General features: G+C 49.1%; 1 protein-coding gene across 15 annotated transcripts in view; it reads right to left on the reverse strand.

Annotated features, from left to right (window-relative positions):
- Positions 1-19,811, reverse strand: part of MYO9B (myosin IXB) — a 107,095-nt gene that overhangs the window by 26,152 nt on the left and 61,132 nt on the right. For 6 of the 15 annotated variants that reach the window (XM_061421655.1, XM_061421657.1, XM_061421653.1 and 3 more), the window contains exons 7-16: positions 18,776-18,905; positions 15,425-15,514; positions 13,755-13,871; positions 13,065-13,199; positions 8,263-8,384; positions 5,802-5,943; positions 5,269-5,473; positions 3,911-3,992; positions 2,566-2,655; positions 1,020-1,133 (exon numbers count right to left, since the gene is read on the reverse strand). In XM_061421655.1, coding sequence (XP_061277639.1) covers positions 1,020-1,133; positions 2,566-2,655; positions 3,911-3,992; positions 5,269-5,473; positions 5,802-5,943; positions 8,263-8,384; positions 13,065-13,199; positions 13,755-13,871; positions 15,425-15,514; positions 18,776-18,905 — 1,227 coding nt within the window. The remainder of the gene's footprint in view (positions 1-1,019; positions 1,134-2,565; positions 2,656-3,910; positions 3,993-5,268; positions 5,474-5,801; positions 5,944-8,262; positions 8,385-13,064; positions 13,200-13,754; positions 13,872-15,424; positions 15,515-18,775; positions 18,906-19,811) is intronic. The other 9 variants (XM_061421667.1, XM_061421664.1, XM_061421660.1 and 6 more) reach the window with 5 other exon arrangements.

Consider the following 19,811-nt stretch of genomic DNA (forward strand, 5'->3'; position numbering starts at 1 on the left):
GGGAACCATCAAAGCGGTCTGAAGACCCTTCTGGAGCCCCTGCCCTGGTGGCCGGGTCAGGGGCCTGTCTCTCGAAGAACTGAGACAGGGCCTGTGTGTATGGGTGCCTTATGGACGTGAACTGGCAGAAGGCTAAAAAATGAAAGCTGATCTTTTCGGCCGAGGGAGGGGGGGAAGCCCACACATCCTTAGACACTTTATGGAATCTTGCAGACAAGAAAAGATTTTTTTAAAAATTGCAGCCTGGGCAGTTGCTAAGACCCGCTGAGGAAATGGCTCCCTGCGGATCTGCCAGAGGCTTGGCTCCGAGGCTCTTTGTGTCGTTTCACGTTTGTCCCCGTGGGTGGAACGAGGCATCATAAAAATGACTTTGCAAACAGGCATCACTGCAGGCACAAGCTTTGTTCTCGGGGGCCTGAGCCCTGAGCAGCTGGTGCCCACTGGTTGAGGCGGCTGCCTGCTGGGTAGGAGGGTATGAAAACTGTCACCCCTGCTTTGCAGACAGAGGGTGAATGCTCACAGCACTCAGGTCAAACAGTGATTGGGGGGGTCCAAATCTCATCTGTGTGGCTTCCGGCCCTTTCTACCACATCACACCCACAAAGCAGGGTCATGGGATGCGCAGAGATCCTCAGGATTGCACACCCTGACTCTGAGGCTTCTTTATAAGCTCATAGTGACAAAGGCCGGGGCGGGAGGAAGCAAGCCTTGCTCGGCAGGTTTGGGGGCAGAAAATCAGCTGCTCCGTGGCAGGAGCGTTGCTGGGAAGCTGTGCTGGACACTGGGGGGCTGGCGAGGGTTTGGGTCAGGGTGCAGACACTAGGGCGGGAGTATGCTGAGGGCCACTTAGCAACGGCGGCGTGAGGACAGGACCACAAGACAGCGGCACGGGCAGCGGCTCATTCAGTGTCATGGGAAGCCCCTGTGGGCGGGGGTGGGGTGGGGTGGGGTCTGGGGCGGGAGGCGCTCGTTGCACTTGTGGGGGAGAGGGGGTGCCCACAACCTTGGGGGGGACTCACAGGATGAAGGTGCGGGGTTTCTGGAGCCGATTGAGGGACTGAAGAAGCTTACGGGGGTCGTCACCCTGCCAGGGCAATCCTTTGATACTCCGGATGATTTGGTCATGCAAATCGCTGGGGGGGAGGGGGTGCAGTGACAGAGAGAAGACAGAGTTAGAGCAGTGGGCCCGCCACCTCAGGGTCCCTGGCACGGTCGGGACCGTCTCCAGGCCACTGGAGCCAAAACATGCAACCTGGGGAAGGTCTGAAGGCTGCTGCCACTCCCTCCTGCATGGAGAAGTCAGGGTTCGGCCACCCCAAGGAGGCTCCGCCCTCCTCCGGTGGTGGGGGAGGGGCTGGGGACACGTGGGGCTGAACAGAATTTGCAACATGGCATCTCGGATCACTGGAAAAGGCCTCGTGTTTAAGAGCCTGTTGGGTCTATAAAAAGCACCCAGGGGCCACCGAAAACAGGAGACCCAGGAGGGTTCTGTGGGAAGCAGCAGGTGGGTTTCTCATGACGGTTCTGTGGCTACATGTCTGCCTCCTTGTCGGCTTCAAGAAATGTCTTGGGAGGAATGAAGTGGAACTCACACAGGTGTTATAACTGGGGTGATGCTTGGCTATTCCGACTGGGGTCGGGGCTTGACTGGCATCTGGAGGTGGAGGCCAGGGAGGCTGCCCCACTCCTTGCAGCACCCAGGACGGCCCCACCACAGCGTGGCCTGGCAGAGGCCCAAGGGAGAAGCTCTAGCTGAAGATATTTACCCCCAGAATTCAATCTTATTAACTGTGTTCTGTTCAGTCACTGTGGGTTTAGGACTGAGTGGACGTTTTAGGTGTGAGAATGACAATGCCTTAGGGACAAAAATCGAATGCTCTGAAAATGGGACATTCGCGAACAATGTCTTGACACAAATGTCTAGGGCAGAATGTCTAGAAATGAGGGAGCGATGACTGCAGGATGATCTGGGAGTCTGTCTCTCTTTTTAAAAAAATTTCCTTATTCCAAGGGACTTCCTTGGTGGTTCAGGGACTAAGACTCCATGCTCCCAATGCAAGGGGTCCAGATTTGATCCCTGGTCAAGGAACTAGATCCCACATGTTTCAACTAAGAATTGGTACAGTTAAGTAAATAAAAAGATTAAAATAACACTTCTTCATTGCAGTAACTTGAATACATGTTTAAGCTCTGAGCAGTTGACCTGGGAAGACCCCGATCGGCAGCCCCTTGCCTGTGTGCCATGCACCATGCCCAGGGCCGGATGGCCGCACTCACCTCTGCTCCTTCACCCTCCAGGGAGGCACCAAGCAAAGACAACAGAGGGGCTGCATGTCACCTCTGCACCCTGAGCGGCCAGTGCAGCGCCCGCTCCCTACGATGATGATGAAGCCCCTGGCTTCAGCCCACACCCCCCGATCAGGCCAAATCTGGCGAGAGCGCCCCTGGCTTGCTGATCCCCTCTCTTCTGGCTCTGAACACTGTGCTTGCTGAGCGCCTTGGGATGATGGCTTCTCAGGGCGTGCCTCCCTGGTCTCGGGTTCCAAGGCCCTTGCTTCTACTTACTTCTTGCTTTCATAGAAAGCAATGATGTCTTCAAAAGCGTTAATATCGAACTCCTCAGAGCCGTCAAATGAGAAATCTAGCATTGAGCAGCTGAAAGGGAGAATCTGTATAAACTAAATGTGCTTTTGCGGGTGGGACCTATAGCCCCAGGGCTAGGCCTTGGGGAGACCGAGTGGGTCAGGGGCCACTCTGAAATACGGGGCAGTGTTTTTCTTTTTCTCTCTTGCCTTCTTTGGGGTGAAAAAGCTGTTTTAAAAGCGCATCTTTAAAAAAAAAAAAAAACAACGCATCTTTTTATCAAGAGGGAGGGGACACAGGTATACCTATGGCTGATTCGTGTTGATGTTTGGCAGAAACCAACACAATACTGTAAAGCAATTATCCTTCAATTAGAAGAAAAAAAATCAAAATGTATCCTTTTAAAAGGAGAAAAATGGCACACTGCCTTCAGACAAATGGCACAGGATCACTTACCTAGGAGCTATCTCTAACTCTACTCATAAGCTTTCATGAACCTCTTGAGGGGGGTTTTCTTACAAAGTGCTCAAAAAACAAAATGACTTTTTCATGTTTCAAAATTTAGGGCCTTGCTCCTTGGGAATTTTGCTGAGTCTTAAGAAAGAGCCTGGGGACTTTGCTGCCTCAGGGCCTTCGCAGCAGCTGTCCCACAGGTCAGCACACACTGCTTGTCTTGTCTGGTCCAACTAGTCCCTTCTCAGTGTAGTCTGCCTGGCTTGGCTCTCACAAGCTGCCTGAAGGGTCCCTCCCCTGGCTTTGTCATGGCCTCAGATGGCTATAGAGCATGACCTTTTATACCCTGCCTTCCTAGAAGCACAAGCCTGCTCACTTTTACACTCAGTACCAACTGGGGTATCTGGAGGAACCCTGACCATCAGTAGGTGGCCATAGAACACCTCTGTGTCATCTTAGAGGCAACAACGCATCTGTGTTTCTGACTGAGAGTAAAGTAACTTAGCAGACTGGTGTTTGGGACATCCTGGTCAGGCTAAGGGAGGAAGTGCTCTTAAATCAAGCTTGCTGCTCTGCGAGACCAGCAGCCTTTTGGCCCCGCCCGCCAACGGTCACAACCGGCCCTGAAAAGGATCCTTTGTAAACTAAGCCGCCCACATCCCCCCAAACAGATGATGCACAAGGTTGGCCTCTCTGTGTGCAGAAATGCGGCCACCAGATGCCGCTGCGTCTGGGTGTTTCTGATTCAAGCGGTTGCCGGGTTCCTTATTCAGGTCAACCCTGACCTGGGTTCAGGGTGTCGGGTTTCTGGCGCCGTTTTAAACAACGCCGCTGCCTACAGGCTCCAGCTGGGACAAATCAAGATCTCGCTCACCGGTACAGTTTTTCTGACGGGGTGCTGGCTCCTCTCTGTAGTTCTCCCAGGTGACCTTGGGCACCAGAGCTGTCCAGACCTGCTGGGGAGACAGAGCACATGAAGTTTTGAGGTGAGGGCTGCTTGGAGCTGAAGGGCTTCTTAACTTCAACCCGATTTAAAAAAAAAGGAGGGGGTAGGGGGGCTGACACTCAAATTTGGGCACAGCGGGGAACCATGAAATGTTCCATTTCCTCCCCAAACAGCACCATCTATTTCCTAAAACAGATGCCCCAGGACTTTTGCACATGCTGCCCGCCCCCACGGCCAGCCACGCTGCCCACCCTGTCTGGCCCAAATGGTACTGTCTCAATGTAGTGGCTTTAACCTTTCAATCCTCCTTTAACCAATACCCCAGCCTTCCTAAAATGGAACCCTGGGGCTGGCATCTGGAGCTGAGTGATCCTGGGAGTCGCTCAGCCCTTCTGGGTGTCAGGCTGTTCTCACAGAAAAACAGGAACACACCTTCTTGCTGTGTGAGGATGGGCAGGTTAAATTATATATCCCGCTACAAATCTTCTGTTTTGCAAGATCAAAAGCTTGGGAGCTAATTTACGATAGCCAAGACATGAAAGCAACCTAAATATCTATCAACAGATGGATGGATAGGGGAGACATGGTATAACTATACAATGAAATATGACTCAGCCATAAAAAAGAATCCAACAATGCTGTTTGCAGCTACATGGGTGGACCTAAAGATGATCGTCCAAACGCAGTGCCGTCAAATAAAGACAAATTTTATATGGGTATTACTTACATGTGGCATCAGAAAAAATACTACAGATGAATTTATATACTAAATAGACTCACAGACATAGAAAACAAACCTATGGTTACTGAAGGGAAAGGATGGGGAGAGGGATAAATTAGGAGTTTGGGATTAGCAGATACAAACTCTTACATATGAAATAAACCACAAAGCCCTCCTATATAGCAGTGGGAACTACAGTCAATATCTTGTAATAAACTATTGTGTGCCAAGTTGCTTCAGTGTGGCTGACTCTCTGTGACCACATGGACTGTAGGCTGCCAGGCTCCCCTGTCCATGGGATTCTCCAGGCAAGAATACTGGAGTGGGTTGCCACGCCCTCCTCCGGGGGACCTACCCGACCCAGGGGCTGAACGCATATCTCTTACATCTCCTGTACTGGCAGGCAGGTTCTTTATCACTAGTGCGAAAGAAAAAAAAAGTTTGGGGAACAAGACAGATGTGCTGGTTGCACAACCTCAGGAATGTGCTAAATGTGATGAAATCTTATACTGCGCAATGGACTCTGAGCACCCCCTTCTCGACAGTGACACAGGGAGCCTCCTACCTGCAGCCTTCTCAGCTCTCTCGGCCCGCAGGCGCCCAGCCTCCCGGAGCACGGCCATGGCCTGGATGGCGGCCCGGAGCACCGCCCAGCGGAACACGGCCACGGGGTCCATGCCGATGAGCTCCCGCACGTAGGAGCTGTCACTGCCTCGCAGGAGGGCCACGATGTCTGGCCGCATGTAGTCCATGTTCTTCTCTCGGAAGTCCTGGTATGGGGAGGATGGTAAGAAGGGTGGTGGGTGGTCCCTTGATAGTGTTGGCTGAGGCCCTGGGGTCAGCTCGGGAAAGGCTGGGTGGGGAGCGGGACCCATTTCCACGACAGAGAGGGGGTTCCTGCCCATGGGGCCCTCGAAAGCAGAGCCAGGGGTTTGACACTGGGTCTGAGCGCCCTGGAACCTCGCCAAGCAAAAGCAATAAAGAGGGGGCATAGAGCAAGCATCTGAAGGAAAGGATCTCCAGGGTACCCAGGGGTCCCATTCCCATCCCCTGAGTGGAGCACAACTTGATTGACAGTGGAGACAGATGGCTACGTACCTTGATCTGATATTTCACCTTCCCTGCAAAGTGCTGGATGATGAAGGCTGGCTCCATGACGGGGGTGCCGAGGAAGTATCTGTTGTCCTCGTGCTGCTGTTTGAACTTGGCCAGCAGAGTCTGGCTTGTGGCGTGCGGAAAGCTGGGAAGAGCACGGGAGACCTTTAACTGCAGGAACTGCAGCCGGTCACCTGCTCTGTATTGGTAGGTTGCAGGCCTTCCGTGGAGGAGGCGGGCAGGTGCTCGGGCTGCAGTGGCCTGGGCACGAGGCTGAGGGCAAAGTGATGCCCTCAGGGCTGGGGAGCAAACTTTGAAACAGGCAGGGCAGCCCAGTGCCCCGGCCCATGTGAACGTCTGGTCTAGGGAAGATTGTGCCCGGGGCCCATCATGGGCAGCTCCTGGAATAATCCCGGGACGGGGGTGGCTTCCGGTCTCGGGTGCATCTGTACCTGGGTCTTGCCCATGCTCCCGTTAGAGGCAGGGGCTGGGAGACGGACGAAACAGGGAGGTGAGCGGGGCCTCACTAAGGGAGCCGCTGTATCTGGCTATTTCAGCCTCCCAGGAAGGAAATGCTGCAGCCGGCTTTGGCATCCAGCCTGAGCCCTGCCTCACTGCAAACTCGGGCAGCAAGGTATGCCTCTGAACCCCTGATGCCTGGGTTTCATGGCTTAACAGGGCGTAGAGGGGGAGACCCTGTAGCTATGAGGTACATCATTGCCAGGGTCAGGGTGTGGAGAGCAAGAGACCCGTTCACTTGGTGTGGAAACAAATAACATCTTCACACGCTATTTTAGAAAATCCAATTCAATGCCCCCCAAGCCCCTCTAAAATCATGATGAACTAAAACAATTAGATTTTATTTTTTTAAATCTTGATTTTTTTGGGGGGGGCTCACCATGGACTTTTTTTTTTTGGCATCCATTTTTATTTATTTTTTGGCCATGTCCCAAAGCACGCAGGATCTTAGCTCCCCAACCAGGGATTGAACCTGTGCCCCCTGCATTGGAAACACACAGTCTTAACCACTGGACTGCCAGAGAGGCCCCCTAAAATAGCAAGATTTTAAACAAAGACAAATCCGACCAGGCTCAGCCCGGTCCTCCCTTGCGTGCCTATCCCAGATCTGGCTCTGGGGAGTTTGCTGGGAGGGACAATGAACCCTTCCAAGTGCCCTGCTCCTTCCCTTACCTGAATGTTTTCTCCCTGGATTCTGGCCTAGAATGGATGTGTCTGTCCTGGATGGAACTCAGCTTGAGGCAGGTGGTGAACCTCATTCACCCCAGGCCTGAGGGGACGCCGGCAGCAAATGAGGGGCCTGATAAAAGCTGCTGATAAAGAGACTTTCCAGTGGATAAGGACCCACCTTGCAATGCAGGAGATGCAGGTTCCATCCCTGGACAGGGAACTAAGATCCCATGTGTCGAGGAGCAACTAAGTCTACGTGCCGCAACTACTGAGCCCTGGAGCCACAGCTCGAGAGTCTGTGCACCTCAACAAGAGACCCCACAGGATGCGACAAAGGTCTCACATGCTGCGACCAGGACCCGACACAGTCAAAAGAAACCCAAACCCTCAAGATGGGTCTGTGCCCTGACACACTGAACCTGCTAATGTGGCCTTAGATGCAGCCAAGTCAAGACGAGCTCTTGAGGGGGCTCTACTGGCACTCCAGGGGCTAGGACTCGGGACTTTCACAACCGAGGGCTCATGTTCAACCCATGGTTGGGGAACTAAGACCTCACAAGCTGTATGACGCGGTCCCCACTCTCCCCTAGAAAGATGAGGTCATTAGAGTGGGTACTAATCTAATAGACTGGAGTCTTTATAAGAAGAGGAGATGAAGCAGAAGGACAGAAGATGATGTGACTACAGAGGCAGAGACTGGAGTCACGCGGCCACAAGCCAAGAACACCTGGAGCCCCCAGAAGGTGGAAGATGCAAAGAAGTCTCCTCCTTGGAGGGAGGGTGGCCCTCCCACACCTTGGTTTTGGCCCATCAAGGCTGATTTTGTGTTTCTGGTCTCCAGAACTGTGAGAGAATAAATTTCTGTTGTTTTAGGCTGTCCTGCGATTTCTGGAACTCTGGCTGAGTGACCAAGCACAAAGCACCTTAAAAACACCCTCTCCAGCCCTCATCATGTCTTGTGGATGAGGGCCGGCAGGCTTGATGGAGCATCTTGTATCCAGGGCCCTGATTCCACCCCCTGCCCTTTGTAAGGCTGCACCAAGCCTGTGACTGGCTTCTAGATTCAGGTCCCACAAGTCTTTCCCAAAGACTCCTGGGAGGGCGAGGGTGTGTTCCTGAATTCACAGCTCTTGTGAGTGTTGATAGTTCTCTGGTGAATGGCAAATGTGGGGTCAGGATTTGTAGCCACACGAATCTGAGCAACCCAGAAGTTCCTGGGATGGAATGGATTCAAGTAAGGCCCTGGGGCTGCAGATCCGGATGCATGGACACTCACTTGCTCTCTTCATCCAGCAGATAGAAGAGGCCAGTGGGCTTCTTGCTGATCAGGTGGATGCAGCCCACGTTGTCTGTGTAGTCAATGTTGTGCCAAGAGATCCCTTCGCTCTGGTACTCCTCCTGCAGGGTTCAAGGGGCATCTGTTACGTTCAGCATTTCAGGGACACAGTAACGTCTACGTAGCACATGTCCTATGTAAAAAAACTTTATTTATATATGCACATACATATTTATATATAAACGTGCAAATAACATAGAATGCGTATTAATATACCAATAGAAATACATCAATAAATACATAAAATTATTTGATAAGTAAACAATTAGCAACAGGGAACAGGAATGCACATTCTCAAAGATCTTCAGTAAGTCCTCTACATATGAACCTTCAGGTGGCGAACCTTCAAAGCTGTGACTGTGCGTTCACATGTCCAATCATGTGAGTGAGCTCACGTGTCTGGTGCACACTGCCACCTACGCACACCCTCTGTAAGTGGCTGTGCAGCTCGCCCTCTGCCTTCTGCGGCTGACAATCTTCAGTTCTGTCATCTCCCACCTCCCCTCTCTCCTCCAGTCAGTAACTCTTCTTGCCGACTCACTCCATGCCAGCCCCCGTATGCCAGCTGTTGTACTGTACTACTGTACTTTTCAAAGTACTAGAAGATTAAAGATATCTTCTCCCTTTTTTGCGTTTGTTTTTTTATGTATTATCTGTGTGAAAATTATTCTAAACCTGTAACAGTACAGGTTTATGTTTTAACTGGGTGTGTGTGTGTGTGTGCGCTCAGTCGCATCTGACTCTTGGTGACCCGATGGACTACAGTCCCCACCAGGCTCCTTTGGCTATGGGATTTTCTAGGCAAGAAAACTGGAGTGGGTTGCCATTTCCTCCTCTAGGGGATCACCCCAACCCAGGGATAGAACTTGCGTCTCTCCGGCACTGGCAGGAAGATTCTTTACCACAGCACCACCTGGAAAACCCAGTTAGGTGCCTAGGCTAACTCTGACTTACTTTGTTTGTACTATCAGAACAGAACTCGTTCATGATGTAGGGGACTTACTGCATAAAACTAGAGTGCTTAAAAATCACGCTTAAAATCACCCAGGGGTCAGCAAACTTTCTTTGTAAAGAGCCAGATGGCAAATATATTAGGCTTTACAAGTTAGATGGTGTCTGCATGATACTCAGCTTTGCTCTTGTAGCATGAAAGGAGACACAGATGCTGTGTTGACAAAGGGGTGTGGCTATGTGCCAGTAATCTGGGGCAGCCCCTGCTCTTATATGAATGTCCCGACAATCATATAATATGAGAGACCCATATCACTTTGAACTTTCTAACAGCCATGTTTAAAAATGTGAAAAGAAAGCAGGTGCAGTTAACTTAAACAATACAGTTAACTTAACCCAATACACCCAAGGTGTATGATGTATGTCAACATCATGACATGTGATTTAACTGACATAAAAAATTACAAACATGGCCTTTTACCAGCGAGACAAAAATGCCTTTTCTTTTATTTTCTGGCCATGCAGCATGGCATGCAGGCTCTCAGGTCCTGGACCAGGGCTAGAACTCATGCTCATTACAGGGGAGCTGACTGTTGGCTCAGACTATGAGCTCCTTATTGCAAGATGAACACTTAAATTGAAGAAAGTAGGGAGAACCATGAGACCATTCAGGTATGACCTAAATCAAACCCCTTACAGTGGAAGTGACAAATAGTTTCAAGGGATTAGATCTGAGAGAGTGCCTGAAGAACTATGGACAGAGGTTCGTGACATTGTACGTGAGGCAGGGATCAACACCATCCCCGAGAAAAAGAAATTCAAAAAGATTTGCAAAATGGTTGTCTGAGGAGGCCTTACAAATAGCTGAGAAAAGAAGAGAAGTGAAAGGCAAAGGAGAAAAGGAAAGATACACCCATCTGAATGCAGAGTTCCAAAGAATAGCACAGAGAGATAAGAAAGCCTTCCTCAGTGATCAATGCAAATAAATAAGAGGAAAACAATAGAATGGGAAAGACTAGAGATCTCTTCAAGAAAGTTAGTGATACCAAGGAAACATTTCATGCAAAGATGGGCACAATAAAGGACAGAAATGGTATGGACCTAAAAGAAGCAGAAGATTATAAGAAGACGTGGCAAGAATACACAGAAGAACTGTACAAAAAGATCTTCACGACCCAGACAACCACAATGGTGTGATCACTCACCTACAACCAGGCATCCTGGAATGAGAAATCAAGTGGGCCTTGGGAAGCATCACTACAAACAAAGCCAGTGGAGGTGATGGAATTCTAGTTGAGCTATTTCAAATCCTAAAAGATGATGTTGTTAAAGTGCTGCACTCAATATGCCAGCAAATTTGGAAAACTCAGCAGTGGCCACAGGGCTGGAAAGTGTTTTCATTTCAATTCAAAGAAAGGCAATGTCAAAGAATGTTCAAACTACCACACAATTGCACACATCACACACACTAGCAAAGTAATGCTCAAAATTCTCTAAGCCAGCCTTCAACAGTATGTGAATTGTGAAGTTCCAGATATTCAGGCTAGATTTAGAAAAGGCAGAGGAGCCAGAAATCAAATTGCCAACATCTGTTGGAGCATCAAAAAAGCAAAAAAGTTCCAGAAAAAACATCTAGCTTTGCTTTTTTGACTACGACAAAGCCTTTGACTGGGTGGATCACAATAAACTGTGGAAAATTCTTAAAGAGATGGGACTATCAGACCACTATACCTGCCTCCTGAAAAATCTGTATGCAGGTCAAGAAGCAACAGTTAGAACTGGACATGGAACAATGGACTAATTCCAAACAAGGAAAGGAGTACGTCAAGGTTGTATATTGTCACCCTGCTTATTTAACTTATATGCAGAGTATATCATGCGAAAAGCCAGGATGGATGAAGCACAAGCTGGAATCAAGATTGCCGGGAGAAATACCAATAATCTCAGATACACAGATGACACCACCCTTATGGCAGAAACTGAAGAAGAACTAAAGATTAGCCTCTTGATGAAAGTGAAAGAGGAGAGTGAAAAAGTTGGCTTAAAACTCAACATTCAGAAGACTAAGATCACGGGATCCAGTCCCATCACTTTCAGGCAAATAGATGGGGAAACAATGAAAACAGTGACAGACTTTATTTTTTGGGGCTCCCGATTCACTGCAAATGGTGACTGCAGCCATGAAATTAAAAGACGCTTGCTTCTTGGAAGAAAAGCTATGACCAACCTACACCACATATTAAAAAGCAGAGACACTACCTTGCCAACAAAGGTCCATCTAGTCAAAGCTATGGTTTTTCCAGTAGTCATGTATGGATGTGAGAGTTGGATCATAAAGAAAGCTGAGCGCCAAAGAATTAATGCTTCTGAACTGTGGTGTTGGAGAAGACTCTTGAGAGTCCCTTGGACTGCAAGGAGGTTAGGGTTAGGGTTAGGGATAAGGTTAGGGTTAGGTTTAGGAAAAAACCCTAACCTAAAGGAAAATCAGTCCTGAATATTCATTGGAAGGACTGATGCTGAAGCTGAAACTCCAATACTTTGGCTACCTGATGTGAAGAACTGACTCACTGTAAAAGACCCTGATGCTGGGAAAGATTGAAGGCAGAAGGAGAAGGGGACAACAGAGGATAAGATGGTTGGATGGCATCACTGACTCAACAGTCATGAGTCTGAGCAAGCTTCAGGAGTTGGTGATGGACAGGGAAGCCTGGCGTGCTGCAGTCCGTGGGGGTCACAAAGAATTGGACTGAGCAACTGAACTCCGTGCAGGGGAATGTGGAGTCTTTTTTTAATGATTATGGAAATTATCTTTATGTATTAAAAAAAACCACAACTTTTTATTTTATTGGAATACAGCAGATTCACAATGCTGTGGTAGTTACAGACGCACAGCAGAGACTCAGCCATACAGATACGTGTATCCGTTCTTCCCCAACTCCTCCCACCCAGGCTGCCCAGGAAGCGTGCAGTCTTAACCACTGGACGCCAGGGAAGTCCCCCAAAGGCCTCTCTCCCCTGCGCTGTATCTTTGCAATCTGCTATGTCTTTTGCTCTTCCTACGCAACTCCATTTGGACCAGCCACATTTCAAGTGAGAAATGTGAGTTTCAGCTAAAAGACATAATAATAAGATTAGCTAAGTATTAGCTAAATATAGGGGCTTCTTTGGTGGCTCAGACGGTAAAGAATCCACCTGCAATGCAGGAGACCTGGGTTTGATCCCTGGGTTGGGAAGAACCCCTGGATAAGGGAATGGCAAGCCACTCTAGTATTCTTGCCTGGAGAATTCTATGGACAGAAGAGCCTGGTGGGCTATAGTCCATGGGGTCCCAAAGAGTCAGACATGACTGAAGGACTAACACTTGCACTTTCACATATACATGTGTGTAAACCCATCAGTTTTCTTTCCTCATCAGAATCCACCATAGGAAGGACAATACTTGGGTAAAGAAGGCTGGTTATTTTGAAGTGAAAACACCTATTACATGGGATATCTTCACTGCTGACTGAAGCAAATCCTTACAAGGCAACTCAGCTTGTCTCCCATTGAATCAACTTTCACATCTGAGCAGAGAGAAAGTACAACACTCGCCTGTGGCGTCAAATATCCCTGCCTTTTGCCTCATCTGGGGCTGGGTGGGAATGTTCTCGGACTCTCCCTTTTTTGCAGAGAAAAATTCTGGGGCGGGTTTGATGACAAACCAGGCCCCCAAGGTCCCCAGGGGGATCCCGGTTCTGGCTCATTCCCTTCCTCCTAGGACTGGACGGGTGAATAAGCTGGTATTTCCTTACCTGCTCTAGCTTGAAAATGTGCTGGTTGAAGTAATACTGGAGCTGCTCATTGGCGTAGTTGATGCAGAACTGCTCAAAACTGTTCCTCTCGAAGTCTTCAAAGCCAAAGATGTCGAGGACTCCGATAGACAGGCACTGGGGGAGATGGCGAGAATGGTTATTACTGGTGAGTACTCCCTTGGCAGCAACCTGTCTGATGCTAAGGGTCTTAGAACCTGTGATATTTTTTTTTCAAACTTTAAAGTTTGTATTTTGTATTGGGGTATAGCCAATTAACAATGCTGTGATAGTTTCAAGTGAACTGCGAAGGGACTCAGCCTCACATACACTTGTATTCTTCTCTCCTCAACCCCCTCCCATCCAGGCTGGCACGTAACACTGAGTAGATACAACCTGCAATATTAAACAAAGAGCCCTGTGTTTTTGACTTCTGTTTGGGGCTGCACTGCGTGGCCTGCAGGATCTTAGTTCCCCAACCAGGTATTGAACCCGTGCCCCCTGCAGTGGAAGTGGAGAGTCTTAACCACTGGACCAACAGGGAAGTCCCAGAGTCCCCTGTTTTCTCTGCACTGGGCCCTGAGAACCGCATCCTGTTGGTTCCCTGGGGCTGCTGAGGGGAGAAACCGGCCTCACGCCTGACCGACTGCAGCCAGGGTCACAGGCTGCCAGCTGAGGAGGTGTGGCCCTCACCGAGACAGACTCTTCCATGTCCTTCTTGTTGAGGAGAGCGTGGTTGATCCGCAGCACGATCCAATCGAACAGCGCGCTGTACAGTGACTTGGCCATGGAGTCACGGGCGGTGATGGCCTGTGGGCACGGAGTTTGGGGTGGGGGTCACACCCTGGCAAGGTGCGCCCCCGAGGTCTGTGCACAGGGAGGTCAAGATGGTGACTAGAAACACTCAGCTCCTCTGATACCTCCCCTTCTCACTCTGCCTGCCGTCCTGTCCACTCGGACGCCCTTGCACACCAGAGCATGAAGCCCTGACCTGGCAGCCTGGGGTCTGGCCAAGTCTTTCTCGTGGGACGGCCTGCTCCTCAGAGGACCCTGGGGACTGCTGGGGTGGGCACATGGGCTCAGGGAGGGTGCTGTGGGAGAATAACCAGGAGCTTGGGCTGGGTTCAACCCCTGCGGTTCTGGGAGCACCATGGGCCAGGCCACTGTGTGCCTAAAAGCGGTGATTGATATTTACAATTTTTTAAAAAGGCTCATTGGGGTCTAATTCACCTACAAGAAATTCCTTCTTTGTATGCTCTCAGATCTAAGTTGCGACAGGACTTACTCAGCCTGCTATCAAGACCTAGATAATGAGGTCCTCTGGTTTTGTGGAAATGGAGCTGCGTAGGGTGCTGCCCTGTGCCTGGCCTTCATCTCCCTTGCTCAGCTCAGTGCCCCCGGGGAGCAGCTGGCTGTGGACTCCAGTGACCTGTGGCACCTGTCACATACCACGGCTGAGCACCTTTGCCCACAGGGGCTCCAACTGTCTAGTTTTCCATTTTAGATTCTTGAGCAGCTTCTCCCATGAGCTAAAAATACCCCCCTGCCCCCGTGGCTAGGTACTTTCCTGATGCTCCCCAACCTGCAAGTCTAGAGGTGTAAAAACGCAAGAAAAATATGCCGCAGAGAAAACACTGAGACTGGGGCAAAGGCTAGAGAGAGGCGTCTTATCAGCATGTAGGGACCCACGCAACGGTTATAAAGTTCACACTCTAACCCAGGGGTCAGCAAGCTTTCTTGGGCAAGGGCCCATGAGTCAACATGATCAGCTTTGTAGGACAGCTCTGCCACTGCAGCAGGTCATCATGTGCATGAATGGTCGTGATCAAGTGCCAATAAAGTTTTATTGACAGAAGCAGGAAGTGGGCTGGGTTTGGCTTGCAAGCTGCAGGTGGCTGTCCTCTGCTGGTGAGAACCAGTGTGCCCACTAAACAGTTCAACACAGAGATCATCACACATGGCTCTAGCTCTGTCCCTTGAGCTGTATAAGCTGGTTTGAGCTTCCAAGGTTCTCCTCTGTCAAACTGTGCTGTTAAATGCTCAGTTGTATCCGACTCTTTTGTGACTTCAAGGACTGTAGTCCGACAGGCTCCTCTGTCCATGGAATTTCCCAGGCAAGAATCCTGGAGTGGGTTACCCTATCCTTCTCCAGGGGATCTTTCTGACCCAGGGATAGAGCCAGTGCCTCCTGTGTCTCCTGCATTGCAGGTGGATTCTTTACCATCTGAGCCACGAGGGAGGTCAAATTAGGGGCAGGAAAATGACCACCCGTGCCAGCTATTTCTGAAGGCTCTCCCTATCCCCACCCTGAGCACCCATGTTTTTGGGCCTGGGCACCCCTGAGAACCCAGGGCAGCACTCACCTCGCTGAGACTATAGGGAAGGATGAGTTTGTCGTTGGAGGTCACTGTTTTTCTTTTGGTCAGAACTTCCACCAAGATTTCTCGCTTCACCTGTTTCAAGGTCAAGGAGGAAGAGGGGTGGGGAAGGACAAATTAGGAGTTTAGGATTAACAGATACACTTAATCTATATAACATATATAAACAGCAAGGTCCTACTGTATAGCACAGAGAACTATATTTAATATCCTGTAATAATCTACAATGGAAAAGAATTTTAAAAAGAACATATGCACATATGTTGTTGCTGCTGTTGTTTAGTCACTAAGTTGTGTCTGACTCTTCTGTGACTCCAAGGACTGTAGCCCACCAGGCTCCTCTGTCCATGGGGATTCTCCAGGCAAGAATACTGGGGTGGGTTGCCATGCCCTCCTCCAAGGGATCTTCCCAACCCAGGGATGGAACCCAGGTCTCTCACATTGCAGGCAGATTCTTTACCTACTGAGCCACCAGGATAACCCCAAAATACTGTAGTGGCTAACCTACTCCTTCTCCAGGGGATCTTCCTGACCTAGGAATCAAACCAGGGTCTTCTGCATTGTAGGCAGATTCTTTACCAGCTGAGCCACCAGGGAAGTCCATATGCAGATAAATATTCATACATACACATACATGACCCACTTTATACCGGAAACCCAACATTGTAAGCCAACTGTATGCTTCAATTAAAAATAAATAAATAAAAGCTTAAAAAAAAAAAGGGAGGAGAGAAAAGCTGGAGAGCTTGTTGACTAGATCTGTGTGTCACTGAGGCAAGGCCTGAGGAGGGCGGAAGAAGGACCCCCCGGCAGCTGGGCCAGGAAGTGGACCCAGAGCCCACCCCCAGGGCTGCCAACCCACAGTGTGTGGAACACCGGTGTGCCTCAGAATGTTCGCACCCACAGGCTTGCTCGATGGCCTAGACTGTGGTCACACAGGCCTGGGTGTCACTGCAGCCCTCCGGCCCAGGTGCTGCCTGTGTTTATAGCTGTCGCTGCTGGAGTGGGTTCCTGGTCTGGGTGCAAGGGCGAAGCGAGGAGACTGCTCCTCCCTGACTGCCAAGCCCCGTCCATGGGGAGTCAAGAGTTGGGCCGGGGGAGCTGTCTCCATCTCCTGGCAGACGTACTCATTCATTCCCGTGAGCACGACAGGAGCTGGGGCTCCGGCAGGCAGGCGTACTTTAAAGAGCCACAAATGGAACACACAAATGGAAAACAGCCTCGGCATCACAGGCATTTGGGGCTGGGTCCTTCTTTGAGCTTCCCCAGTGGCTCAGATGGTAAAGAATCTGCCTGCAACACGGGAGACCCAGGTTCAATCCCTGGGTTGGGAAGATCCCCTGGAGAAGGGAATGGCAACCCACTCCAGTATGCATGCCTGGAGAATTCCATGGACAGAGGAGGCTGCTTGGCTATGGTCCATGGAGTCGCAAAGAGTTGGACATGACTGAGTGACTGATGCTGCTTCTTTGCTGTGGGGGCTGTCCTGTGCATTCTGTTAAATAGCATCCCCTACCCACCAGATGACACTAGTACCCCCTAAATGACTCCAGACATTGTCCAGTGCTCCCGGGGTTGAGGGCAAGTGGACAAGGGGATGGTCCAACCACAAAATGACCTTGCTGATCAAATGATGATTTTTTTTTTTTAATCATAGTTGATTTACAACATTATGTTAGTTTCAGGTATACAGCAAACTGATTCAGTTATATAAATATATAAAAAACTTTGATGGGCCATTCCAGGGAGGGGCTGAGATGGGAGATGGCCCTTCCCAGAAGGAAGATGCGTCGAAAAGATACCTGCACCCCAATGTTACGGCAGCACTATTTACAACAGCCAAGACACGGAGCAACCTAAATGTCCATCAACAGGTGAAAACGGGTAACGGAAATGTGGCATGAATATGCACGGAATAGTACTCTGCCAGAAAAAGAATGAGATAATGCCATTTGCAGCAATAAGGAGAGACACAGATTTTCATACTAAGGGAAGTAAGTCAGACAGAGAAAGACAAACACCACGTGACATTGCTTACGTGCGGATTCTTTAAAAAAACGATACAAATGAACATATTTACAAATCAGAAATAGAATCACAGGCACAGAAAACAAGCTTATGGTTATCAAAGGGGAAGGGGCAGAGAGAAGGATCAATTAGGAGCTTGGGATTAAAGTATACACACATACATAAAACAGACAATCAACTATACAGCGTATAGCACAGGGAACTACACTCAGTATCTTGTAGTAACTTATAAAAGAATATATATAGAACTGAATCATTTTGTTCTACACCTGAAAGCAACACAACATTGTAAAACGACTATATTTCAATTAAAAAAAAATAAAAGGAGATGAAGAAGAGATGGTCCTTGAGGGTATTATGTTAAGTGAAGTAAGTCAGAAAAAGACAAGTACCATATGATACCGCTTATATGCAGAATCTTTAAAAAATGATACAAATGTACTTATGTACAAAACAGAAACACAACAGATCCACAGACACAGAAAATAAACTTACGGTTACCAAAGGGGCAAGGGTAGGGGGAGGCATAATTAGGAGCTTAGGATTAAAATATATACGTTATTATAAATAAAATAATCAACTGCATAGCATACAGCACAGGGAACTATATCAATATCTTATAACGAAAAAGGATCTAAAAAAGATTATATGTAGAACTGAATCATTTTGCTGTACACTTGAAAGTAATACAACATTGTAAATCAACTATATTTCAATTAAAAAAAAAAAAAGGAAATGAAGAGGGGATGGACCTTGAGGGTATTATGTTAACAGATATGTCAGACAAAGACATATTGTGTGATCTCCCGTATATGTAGAATTAAAAAAAAAAAAACAAGAAGAAAACACCCCTCAAACCTCCCAAACTCACAAATACAGAGAGCAGACAGGTGAAGCGTGTGAAGGGGGTGCAAAGGCACAGACTTTCGGTTGTAAGATGTCATGAGAAGGTAGTGTGCAGCAGGGTGACAGCGGCTAATGTGACCGTACTGCATAAATGCAAGCGGCCGAGAGAATCGATCTTGGAAGTTCTCATCCCAAGAGAGAACAAATCCCACAGCCACCGAGGTGACAAGCGTTAACTAGCCTTCTTGTGGTGGCCATTTGGCAACAGATACTACAGATACTGAATCACTCATGCTGTCCATCTGAAGCTAAAACCAATCATCGCTCGATTAAAAAAAGAAAAGAAATGAGGAAGGGACACGGCAGAGACGGCGGGGGAGGAAGCAGCTGACAGAGGCTCAGCCAGCGCAGGAAGCCTGGGCCTCGGTGGGCGGCCCCTGTGGCTGAGGCCCGGGACAGTACCTTCAGGAGCTGCGACAGCGTGTCCAGAGCCTCGGGGGGCCCGACCTCCAGGCCTTCGTCTCGGCCCGTGGCTCTCTTCCGGTAAGTGATGTTGCCTAGGTACAAGATGGCCGAGAGGATGGAAAAAATCCTGGGGAGAGAAGGAGCCAAGGTTGGGGCACGTCCCCAGTCCCAAGACAGCAGAAGCTTCCAGTGAACTGCGCTCAAGTTTCCAGCGACCTGGGCTGTATTCGTAAAACCAGCCATTCCAGTCAGAACACGCGAACTCCGAAAGATGTCCACTCCTCTGCTGGCCACTCTCTGTCAAACAGGACTTTGGAGGCATGTAGCTCTATTTTTTTTTGGTGGTAGTGGTGTTGGGAGAGCTTAAAAATTTTCTTATGGAGGCATCACCAAAAAAAAAAAATGCACACAGTTCCCCAAGTGTAGTTGCTGTTTTCTTTTTCAGCCACGCTGTGAGGCATATGGGATTTTAGTCACCCGCCCAGGGATCGAACCTGCACTCCCTGCATTTGAAGTGTGGAGTCGTAACTACTGGACCGCCAGGGAATTCCGTCCCCAAGTGTTGAGTTTGATGAAGTATCACCAAATGCAGAGATGCTTGTGACTGGCACTCAGACCAAAAAAACAGAACAACATTTCAGGCCCTGGACCCTCCGTAGCTTCCAAAGAGAAACCGCTGTCCTGACATCTAACACCATCCGTGAACGTGACTTTGGTGAAATCACTTGTACTTACATCGGGCCTGTCATAGAAAAGGTGTAAGGTGGGGGAGTCATGTGTGTTACTGCATGGAGCATTGTTCATTCTTTTTTTTTTTTGAAAAGATTTACTAACATATTTTTCTTTTGCTCTGGCCAAGCTGCATGGCATATGGGATGTCAGTTCCCTGATCAGGGACAGAAACTGGATCCCTTGCAGTGGAGTCCTAACCACTGGACCACCGAGGGAAGCTCCCACATTCTTTATTCTTAATGCTGCCACTTCTCAGCCCTGGCACTGCTGGTACCTGGCTTCTACCCACCTGGCCCCTCCG

Source organism: Bos javanicus, chromosome 7, assembly GCF_032452875.1.
Source record: "Bos javanicus breed banteng chromosome 7, ARS-OSU_banteng_1.0, whole genome shotgun sequence".
In the NCBI taxonomy this organism is placed as follows: domain Eukaryota; kingdom Metazoa; phylum Chordata; class Mammalia; order Artiodactyla; family Bovidae; genus Bos; species Bos javanicus.